The sequence below is a fragment of the Macrobrachium nipponense genome, chromosome 31 (assembly GCF_015104395.2).
Source record: "Macrobrachium nipponense isolate FS-2020 chromosome 31, ASM1510439v2, whole genome shotgun sequence".
NCBI lineage: Eukaryota > Metazoa > Arthropoda > Malacostraca > Decapoda > Palaemonidae > Macrobrachium > Macrobrachium nipponense.
The window spans coordinates 26,117,160-26,129,167 of NC_061093.1; the positions used below are offsets into that span (position 1 = coordinate 26,117,160).

General features: G+C 36.9%; 1 protein-coding gene across 1 annotated transcript; it reads right to left on the reverse strand.

Annotated features, from left to right (window-relative positions):
• Positions 1 to 6,897: 6,897 nt before the first annotated feature.
• Positions 6,898 to 11,864, reverse strand: LOC135206705 (small ribosomal subunit protein eS26-like; the record flags this gene model as incomplete). Its single annotated transcript, XM_064238126.1, is given in 2 exon segments — positions 6,898 to 6,943; positions 11,731 to 11,864. Coding segments are annotated over 2 exon segments (158 nt in total), but the record flags the coding sequence as incomplete, so codon positions are not given.
• Positions 11,865 to 12,008: the final 144 nt, after the last annotated feature.

The following is a 12,008-nucleotide window of genomic DNA, read 5'->3' on the forward strand; positions in this document are numbered from 1 at the left end:
CTGAAATATAGTATTTCTCTCTATATATTTTGGTGTTTTTATGGGCTCCTTTTATTAGATGGAATTCTGATATAAGAGAACATTTTTACCGGTCATATATATATATATATATGTGTGTTTGTATATATATATATATATATATATATATATATATATATATATATATATATATATATATATAGATGGAGAGAATAATAAAAAAAAATCCTTAATTGAAGGCATTATACACGAAAATGTTATGGTAAAAACATTAGATTTCCTGGTCTAAATGGAATGATTCACCATATATCAATACACTGTTTTGTTTTTACTGTGCTAAAATACAATCCATCTCTCTCTCTCTCTATCTCTCTATTCCTTAATACTGTTAGATTAAGCTTGTCACTGCAAAGCGAGAGAGAGTTATTTCAGCAATTTATAACACCAAGAGACCTAAGACATTATCCAAATCTTTCAAAATACTTCCAGATATATTTTGACAAATCGAAATATCTCTCGTGATATATAGAAACTCGGTGAAGAATCGAGTTAGAGGAGTGTGTGTAAGAACTGGCCATGGCCTCTACAGATATGGATTCCAGCTTCAAGAAAATATGGTTTTGTCTGGCCTCAGCAGCCGCTGTTGTTCGGACGTTGTTGTCCACATGTCCAGCGATTTACTGAGAGAAGTCTAACGCAGGAATAGTCATCTTGTTTGCTGTAGCGGCCTATTCACTGGTGAGGATGTAGATCTCTGATGATGGAGCTGAAGAGCCCAAGGAAAAGGAACTGGACGAGAGAATTGAGGCCTTGCGAGACACCATCCAGCAGGTGAGCTTGACATAATAAATCGTCAGTTGCAGCAGAGATCGACTACTATGAAGGCATTGGACAGATCACTGTTGCAACAGCAGGCCTGACGAGAGGGCCCACCCCCTCTAGGCTGAAACTTTGTTCCTAAAGAAAGAGAACGATAAAGAGAGAGAAACAACAGCTGGAAAACAGATCCTGAAGATCATAGAAGAAGATCACCAGATGAAGTACAACACAAAGGAAACTGGGCAGAAAAACGATGAATTATGTGAGGGATTTGTCTGTGCAGTTAGCAAAGGCAAACTGCCAGCTTCAAAGGTCTGAGAAACTCTTACGACAGAAGGAGAAAGCCAGCAGCTCAGGACTGAATAAGCATCGCGGATGGCGAGGCTCATCCAGGAACAAAATGACGCAACCGAGGCAGCACGAATCCGAGAGGAAAGACCTCGAGCTCAGGTTCTAGCGCCTGCTGAAGAAGTGGAAGACCTCACGAAGGAAAAGCGTCGACTCCAGAGTGAACTAAGGTGGCGGAACTCAAGAGGATGAAAGGCTTCCCAAGACCTCAAGAATCCCAACGGGAAAGCGCCCTTCAAGACACACATGGAAGAGGACGAACGAACGAACACTGTCTCCAAGGAAGGAGGAAGACTTCGAAATCGAGAAGAGACGAGTCGAAGCCTCCGGCAGATTCTCAAACCAACCTTCCGCTTCAAGCTCTTTTCCTCAACCTCCACGAGAGAGTCTGCCATCAAACACAACAAAGAATAAAAACAAGTTTTTGGAGGAAACCAAATGTCTGGTACATATATGGAACCCTCCAAAATGTGAAAACAACATAGTACAAGCTGTCAAAGGACCGTCCACAAACAAGTTATTGTTCAAAAAGAAGTTGAAAAGCATATAACACCATGTCAGGAAATTCTAAATTTATATATATTCAGAAATTTTGAATATATGTAAATTCAGAGTTGGAGCGATACAAAGCTTCAAGAACTACAGTACAAGCATTCAGGGGACCGTCCCACCCCAAACAAGTTTATTGTTTCAAAAAGAAGTTTGAAAAAGCATATAACAACCATGTCAGAAAATTCTAAATTTAGATATATTCAGAAATTTTGAATATATGTAAATTCAGAAGTTGGAGCGATACAAAGCTTCAAGAACTACAGTACAAGCTGTCAGAGGACCGTCCATAAACAAGTTATTGTTCAAAAGAAGTTGAAAAGCATATACACCATGTCAGGAAATTCTAAACTTTATATATATTCAGAAATTATGGAATATAAATATAATTCCAGAGTTGGAGCGATATAATGCTTCACAACTACATATAAACTTCAGAGTTGGAGCGATATAATGCTTTCAAGAACTACAGTACAAGCATTCAGAGGACCGTCCACAAACAAGTTATTGTTCAAAAAGAAGTTGAAAAGCATATAACACCATGTCAGGAAATTCTAAATTTATATATATTCAGAAATTCTGAATATATATAAATTCAGAGTTGGAGCGATACAAAGCTTCAAGAACTACAGTACAAGCTGTCAGAGGACCGTCCATAAACAAGTTATTGTTCAAAAAGAAGTTGAAAAGCATATAACACCATGTCAGGAAATTCTAAATTTATACATATTCAGAAATTCTGAATATATATAAATTCAGAGTTCGGGCGATACTTCAAGAACTACAGTATTTTTTTTTTTTTTTTTTTTTTTTTGGTGAGCAGTGCCAATGAGCAGAGGGAAGGCGCTCATTGCTGGCTAAACAAAACCCCTCGGCAATGATTTGGCCCTGTGATGACACCCCAGCAGTAAGGCATCATGCCGTTAAAAGCGCAAGGAGAGAGAGTTAAGAAAAATTTCAGAAGCAGACGGAAGAGATAGGCTACTTTTGCAGGTGAAGGACGGAATACTTCTGGAGGAGTTAAAAAAGAATCCTGAGAATGCCAAACACACGGATAAACTGCTCACTTAGAAAAGATGAGGACAGCAGCTCCAGGAAGGCGAGAGGTAAAAAAGAACGTTCCTATAGGCACTAAGAAGAAATTCAGATGGCATTAGTTGTAGATACTGAAGAGGAGGAGGTGGGCTGAAAGCAGAAAAAGGATGCATGAAGGTCTGCAGAGAAGAGATATAAGGAGACGAGAAATAAAGGAAGACTGGATACACGAAGGAGTCCCGGAAGCGGAAATGAGAGGAGGTGGAGGAAAGCGAGATAAACCAAAGAGAAATCAAACGGAAGGATAGCAAGAACGTCGATAGAAAAAGAAAAACTCTGATTTCCTAAGAGACAAAAGAAGATCAAGCAAAATGAGAAAGATATTATTAGAAGATCATCAATAAATCGATTTTATGCAAGGTGAAATTGTTAATGTTCATTTGTGGGATCCTCCTGAGGACGAAACTAAAAATCTGGAAACCTGTTTCACAGGAATTCTAAGAAGTGTTGTTATGGTGAGCAGTGCCAATGAGCAGAGGGAAGGCGCTCACTGCTCGTTAAACAAAACCCTTCTGCAATGATTTGGCCCTGTGATGACACCCCAGCAGTGAGGCATCATTGCCGTCAAACGTGCAAGTAGGGAGAGAGAGAGAGAGCTGCTATAGGATAATGAAAAAGAAGGACATTTCCGTCTGGATAATATTAATATGAATAGTCAATTCCAATAATATTTAAGGCTTTTTTTATATAGAAAATATAACGATTTACAGCAATATGATGTGATAAGATTTCATAATTATTATTTTCCAAAATATATACGATAACATTTCTTAAAGCAGAAGGTCTCAAATATATCCATTAGATTAATAAATAAACAGGAATAAAAGCTCTCTCTCTTCTCTTTTCTTATCTCTGTCAAAATATATTTCATTCATTATTGCATTTCTTTGCCTGATTACCGTAATTTCCCTACTCCTCCCATTCGAACCATGTACTGGTTGTTTGAACGTGGGCCACCTTTCAGGGAAAGGTTTGGCGGGGCGACGCCGGTTTTGTTGCTGGCTGTACTTATGCTCATTCTCATATTAGTTTCAGTAATCATGTTCATCGCCATATTGTAATTACATTCTATTGTTGTATGGCTCCCTAAAAATTCTCCTATTTAGCCAGTCTTTGGACCACACCCTCGTCTTTTTCATTGTACATACACAAATTATGCAGCACAAGTTTCTATTTCTGAGCTTTACCAGCCATCATATTTTTTGTACGACACTCAACAAGGTACAGGCATTACCCGGTTTACAATGGGGTTCCATTCTTGAGACCCGTCGTAAGCAGAAAATCGTTGTATGACGGAACATCATAAAACATCTTTTAATGCTTTGGGTGTATTAAAAACTATGTAAACTGCATTTTTATGCTTTTTTGGAGTCATATTTCTTCTGTCTGATCAGTGTTGTAAGTGCCGTAATCCTGGAACGTGTTGTAAACCTGGAAATAATTGCCGATGAAAATAATTGAAAAGCATTGTAACCTCGGAATGTCATAAGCCAAAACCGTCGTAAACCGGAAACTGCCTGTAATGGCATCCTCGTGCACGCCCGCCCATTTGTCAGTTCTCCATAGAGGGGTTAGTGCCGTCAAGTGGACCTCATGCGGTGAACTATAGGCATTACTTAAGGTTCTTTGCAGTGTGCCTTCGGCTCCTAGCTGCAACCATATTCTTTCTTCATCTTACTTTCCACCCTCTTCAAATACTTTATGGATAGTGTAACTGCAAGGTATTCCTCCTGTTACACCTTTCAAACCTTTTACTGTCAATATCCATTTCAGCACTGAATGACCTTATAGGTCCCAGTGTTTGGCCTTTGGACTAAATTCTATATTCAACTCAACTCATTTGTCAACTTTGCATGTGGACAACACTCACGTGTCAGCCAGACAGAATTTGCCCACCTACAAGATGTCCCACCCCCCGCCAAAAATAAAAAATAAATAAAAAATAAAAAAAACTTCCCATCCCTAAGACCACAACGTCTGATAAATGGGTCGCTACCTAAAATAATGCAAGCACATTAATATAAAATTATATAGATATTGAAATTTCAATATTCCCATTGAAACTAATTGACATATATATATTCCATTTAATATAGCATATTCAACAGATGTTATCGGCATTAAGCAACCGATTGGAATAGTCGGAAATAGCTGCTTAATTAAATAAAAAATATTAATACCTAACATAGATTACTCTTAAATTCTTTGGAAGAGTACCGAAAAGCTACACATCCCTGCAAGGGTTACTTATAACCATAGTTACTAACGCTGCGACACATTTATGTGCATATGAATTCAGGACTGCTTGTCAAATCGAGAGGGCCTGATCTACTCGAGAATATAAAGCATGCTTCACATACTTTTAAGTTTGTTTTTGTGTGTATGGTGCTTTTACGTTGCATGGAACCAGCGGTTATTCAGCAACAGGACCACGGCTTTACGTGACTTCCGAACCATGTCGAGAGTGAACTTCTATCACCAGAAGTACACATCTCACTCCTCAATGGAATAGCCGAGAATCGAACCTGCGACCACCAAGGTGGGATGCTAACACCATACCAACCACGCCAGTTTTTAAGTGTTTTGGGGAGAGCTTTCCTCAATGTGACATCAGAAGCGGATACAACGGTAAATGCTCTGACGGTCACCCTACAATAAGGGGTCGGTTGCCTAATGGGTCGTCTCACTCCCCTCTATCAAAGACATCGTCCTCCACCAAACCTCTTCTCTCCGTATCTTCGTTCACTATATCTCTACTTCTAATTCTATCTCCCTCTTAACAGGTTCCTCCAAAGTCGTCTTCACTCCTCGTCATCCATCCTCAACATGGCCATGCCATCTCAATTGTGACTTACCTCGGTCGCCTTTACTAAGCCTGGCCTTATTTCATCATCTAACAATCTCTCAGGCAACGATATTTCCATAATCCACCTCAGCATTCTCATCTCTTCTGTTAAGCTTTACTTCTTTTTAGAGGCCGTTTCTGCTCCATACAGTAACACTTGTTATATATCTTGACTTTTTGCTAGATTAGCATTTTCTTAATACATACCAATCCAGCTCGCTCGCTCTTTCCCCCTCCCCCCCCCCCCCCCCCCCCCCCCCCCCCCCCCCCCCCCCCCCCCTATGCAGCTTTTAAGTTACTGTCAACTTCAGCCTCACATCCTCCTCCCTCTAGGCTTAAAGTAGATCCTAAGTATTCAAACTTATCTGCCCGTTTTATATTCAAGCATCTTCTTCCTTGTATTACTATTCTGTATCTTTCCTATTGCTAAACAAAAAAAAAAAACTTTTATTCACCTTTACGGCACTCCTCTCTAAATACTGCCTCTCCCCAAACCTTCTGTAGATTCAAAACTGGTTCATTTTTCCTTCATACAAGTTCTAGGGTACATGGGAAATTATTGGGATTTTCATCAATTGTTGTACAGGTAATAGTTAATTGTGTTCAGAGCCATTTCTCTTAGTCTTGCTTATATCTTTAAAACTTTATGAAACGAAATGGAATACAAAAATTTAGGCACATACCAGACTTAAAGGCTGTCTGTGATGCGCAAAATGTTTCCATTTACAAAAATGCAATCTGGATTTTAAGAAATATTTCTTGGACCATTAGCTGGGAATACAATACTAATACATGTAGGCCCTTGTGTGCACAAATGCCAATTTAAAAGTCTCTGTAACTCACACGTACAGTAACCGGAAATTTTGTATTTGCTTGTAATCATGACAATTTCTTATGCATGAGTGATTGCATGTGTGGGATACCCATATATATAGTATATCTACACAGCTTCTGGCAGATCATTCATTAAGTTTGTGAGGGTAAAAAACTTTTAAATGGCCGGGGGTTTCTGTAAGGAAAATGTATTTGCTACACATTTTTGTTGACTGAAATTATTGTCTTTTGTCTTGGTGGTATTAACACCTTGATTAAAACAGTATCCATACTTAAGACTGCCCACTCAAGTAGTTACATAACAGGATCAAATTCTCATTATTTCTGGGTATGACAATTATCAGGAAGTTCTTGGTTATAATAATCTTATAGCAATGAAAATCAGTGATCAGTGCAACCACTTGTAATAGGATAAAAACACTATAGAATCAACTTCAACTGTATTTCAGTTTATGGGTTGCGTGGACGCTGTTCCTGCAAATAAAAAGAAAGTATAGTTAATAATAATATTGAGTAAAATGAAATTATAAGAAAAATAATTAGTAATAATATTGAGTAAAATGAAATTATAAGAAAAATAATTTCTAACAAGTCCATCTCACATTAAACCTCACTATCACCCCCCAAAATTCCAGTTGGCTTGATGCTGTAAGGGACACTACACTTTATGGTGCCACCTTAAAAAGAAAAATGCAATCGGAAAATCCCAGTGCCTGACAACCTAAAATTAGCACATCTACAGCATTCTTGTAATGTAACCAACCATGTACACTTTAATGGAGGAAAGGGGCATACGGGAATGAGCTATGTTTCATTTCTAAAAATTTTGAAGACAATGTGCCTTGTAGGGATGGCTATATGCCAGAAAGAAATCAGTTGAACTGTGTATGTAAGAAACACAGTGAACTGAAGACTGCTTGCAGGTGGTGGTGGTGGTGCTGACTTTTTCCACCTTCAGCCATTCCCACTAACATAAATTATAACATCTGCCATATTCATACCTGATGAAACATGGATGAACATTCACATATATAAAGATGATGATCATCAGTGTATCAAATACCTCTACACACACCATTTAATGAACCCTCACCTTCCTTGCTGTACAAGCCTTGTCTTCTCCTAAAACTCTTTCACCCTTTTATTAAACTACATTCTTCTTGATACCTCTTCCCTCTATCTGCAAATTTCTCACCCCTTTCAATTCTTCACATTCGCACAACAAAATTCTGCCTTTTCCTTCCATTTACATTCAATATTCATTGACTCAACTTGTCTCCAATCCTGTCAAATAGTGAATATGAAGTACCACTTCCATTCTTTTACCGTTCATGGCATTGTTCACAGCTTCCGTGTCCTGGTTTCCTTTCCCTTCAGAGGCTTATTTCTGCTTACATTTACTATTTATTTTCTCCTTTTATACGTTCTTTATAATCCCATATCAACAGTGGATTATGCCAACATCAACTACAATAGTCTTCATTCATAATCCATTTTCTTACCAAATACTGCACCTACACCTACTGCCCTTACTGTAACTTTATGCATTACTTCCCCAAAAGATATTGGATGGCCTTTGCATCAGACCTAGACACTCACCTTCTACAGGATTGCGAAGCATTTTGCTATGTTATCTGCAATTAACTAAAAACAATCTGAATACATATGAAAAGTACTTCGCATCCATCATTCCAATATAAAAAAAAATTTTGCATCTATCTGGAACCATCAGAAACATGTTCATGAAAATGTATAGAATACAGAAAGGTCATACCATTGAACTATTCATAAATGAATTTTATGCTTTCACTGTGGCGACAACCAATGTAAAGTAGAGACAAAACCCAAGCATGGATCACAGTTTCTAATCTTCACTAAAATAAACTCTACTACTATGGAGAAGGAGGAAAAAAAAAAAAAAAAATCTGAAAGTTGGTCACTAACCTTCCACACTAGATTACATAAGTGCAAATCAATTTGCAATCATTCCAAAACTTTCCATATAAGCATTATGCTCACTAGACTGAAATCAACTTGAAGGCTCTTTAATTAGTAATAAAAAATATGGCTCTTTAAACAATTAGTAATAAATATGGAAACCATTATTCCAACTAAAAATAATCTGACCATGGTGTAAACAAACACGAAGCAAAACCTGTAAGTGAAAATGTAGGGGGATAAAAATAATGAATCATACCCCTCGAGCTATTATTCACAAATGATTTTTGTGCTTTCACAGTGTCATCAACCTTTATCAAATTGCAACAAAATCCAAGCACGAACAAAAGAAAACCATAATACAAACCAAATGCAAGACAGAAACCATGAGAAACACATGTCCATGAAAACTTCACTAAAATTAAATCTAAAATAAATTTCTGAAAGTTCTAAACTAAAATATTCAGTAATTTTGCATTCATTCCAAAAGCTTCTCAGCTAAGCTCACTAGACATTAAACAATCCGAGGGCTGCTTCCTTGCTTGTATGGTGTTTTTACGTTGCATGGAACCAGTGTCATGCCATCTGTATTACGCTATTAATTATATTACAACATTCTGTATTACACTATTAATTATACAATGGTAAAACCAAACGTCAATCAACTGAACTTTTGTAGGACTTTTTTTTTCATTAAACCCAATTTCCAATCTTTCAATAAATTGACCAACAAAATCACAGCATTAAATTATACTGTTTACTGTCAATTATACTGTATACATACATGAATTAGCCATAAATCTTCCTTTAACCTGGAAATGTGTGAAAAGACTAAAAATCCTACACTATAAAATATATTCAAAGCTGTTTGTGATAATGTAGATGATATTCCTTTAGAAAGGTACCCTCGAGTTAATCACATTTAATCTTCGTGCAAACACTATGTCAACAACCATTAGGGTTATGACAAAATCCGAGCACGACACCTTAACGGTTCACTCAAACATTCACTAAGCGAGGTAAGTACTTGCATAAGAAAATTTAACTCTATAGAGGATCTTCTAAACATGATCTAAAAATATTTCAGATGAAAAGTTGAAAAGGCAATAATTTTCACTTCTCAAAAGTTGGTGTAATGGACAATGTAGAATTAGATACACATGCTGTAATGCCCAATTACAGTTACAATCCTAACAGTTTAATCTTCACTCAAATTCTATGATCCCATCCATATCCTATTTACAACTAATTTCAGAATATCCAAACTTGGATACCCCAACTTATTCAAAATTGACATCCTTAGATATACACATGGTTAAAAAATTTGGTTGTCCTTAGATATATGATTAAAAAATATGGTGTCACAAGACTTAATACCACAATACATAGATAATTATTTTCCACTGCCTCTCTTCTTCAAGTGGTTTAATGTGATAAAATTAATCTAATAATAAAACAAAAGCAGTCATTGGTGTCCTTCTAAAACAAAAGGTTGCCAGTTCCTTACTGGCTTTTAATATATATCTATGTAGTTTAAAAGGTACTAAAAAAAAAAAAAAAAAATTACTATCTTCGGATGAGTGAGAAAATATTCAAGGGCTTGAGAGCATACTGCTCAATTATATTTGTTTCTTAATCCCTTGTGTCAGTGAAACTTACTGTATAAGAAATGCCTGTACTGTAATGTATGTGCACATACTGTAGTGTTTAGTGGGTTCAAACAGCAAACTGAGAGAGAGAGAGAGGAGAGAGAGAGAGAGAGAGCGAGAGAGAGGAGAGAGAGAGAAGAGAGAGAGAGAGATGAAGAGATAGAGAGAGAGAGGTCGGAGGGGAGAGAGAGAGAGAGGGAGGGGGGGGCAGACCAATGAAGTTGCATGCATATTGGAAGTCTAGTTACCATAAATCAGTTTGTGACTCAGTCTACAGGTTTTAGAAAATTCTCTATTTTATGGGATTCATGTAAGTTTAAAAGTATTGAAGTTCACAAACTCCCTTACACAGTAGAGTATAAAATAAAATCAACAGAATATAACTTTCGAAACTACAGACAAAACAAATCATACCTGAGCCCTTGGGAAGCGTGGTGGGTGAAAAGACTAAAAATCCTACACTATAAAATATATTCAAAGCTGTTTGCGATAATGTAGATGATATTCCTTTAGAAAGGTACCCTCGAGTTAATCACATTTAATCTTCGTGCAAACACTATGTCAACAACCATTAGGGTTATGACAAAATCCGAGCACGACACCTTAACGGTTCACTCAAACATTCACTAAGCGAGGCAAGTACTTGCTTAAGAAAATTTAACTCTATGGAGGATCTTCTAAACATGATCTAAAAATATTTCAGATGAGGTTTCCAGATGAAAAGTTGAAAAGGCAATATTTTTCACTTCTCAAAAGTTGGTGTAATGGACAATGTAGAATTAGATACACATGCTGTAATGCCCAATTACAGTTACAATTCTAACAATTTAATTTTCACTCAAATTCTATGATCCCATCCATATCCTATTTACAACTAATTTCAGAATATCCAAACTTAGATCCCCCAACTTATTCAAAATTGACATCCTTAGATATACACATGGTTAAAAAATGGTTTGGTCCTTAAATATATGATTAAAAAACAAAAAAAATATGGTGTCACAAGACTTAATACCACAATACAGATAAATTATTTTTCACTGCCTCTCTTCTTCAAGTGGTTTAATGTGATAAAATTAATCTAATAATAAAACATAAAAGCAGTCATTGGTGTCTTTCTAAAACAAAAGGTTGCCAGAGTTCCTTACTGGCTTTTAATATATATTTACGTAGTGTAAAAGGTACTAAAAAAAAATGACTATCTTCGGATGAGTGAGAAAATATTCAAGGGCTTGAGAGCATACTGCTAAATTATATTTGTGTCTTAATCCCTTGTGTCAGTGAAACTTACTGTAGAAGAATTGCCTGTACTGTAATGTATGTGCACATACTGTAGTGTTTAGTGGGTTCAAACAGCAAACTGGAGAGAGAGAGAGAGAGAGAGAGAGAGAGAGAGAGAGAGAGAGAGGAGAGAGAGAGAGAGAGAGAGAGAGAGAGAGAGGGAGGAGGGGGGGGTTGGGGGGGGGGGAGACCAATGAAGTTGCATGCATATTGGAAGTCTAGTTACCATAAATCAGTTTGTGACTCAGTCTACAGGTTTTAGAAAATTCTCTATTTTATGGGATTCATGTAAGTTTAAAAAGTATTGAAGTTCACAAACTCCCTTACACGGTAGAGTATAAAATAAAATCAACAGAATATAACTTTCGAAACTACAGACAAAACAAATCATACCTGAGCCCTTGGGAAGCGTGGTGGTGGTGTTCGGATCTTCCTGTCTCGTCGACTGCGATTCCTAACAACTTTAGAGTGAATAGCACATGACACGCAGTAATGTTGCTTGATGTACAACTTAGGTAGCTGGTACACTGTTAAAGTAATATTAAAATTAGTACATTATAAACACTACTCTTCTGAAATATCTGCCATAGCAAATCAGTTTTTATCCTGAGACAGCAATTTCCCTTCTAAATTAAAACTATTGTCAAAATAAATCATATACATAAAAACAC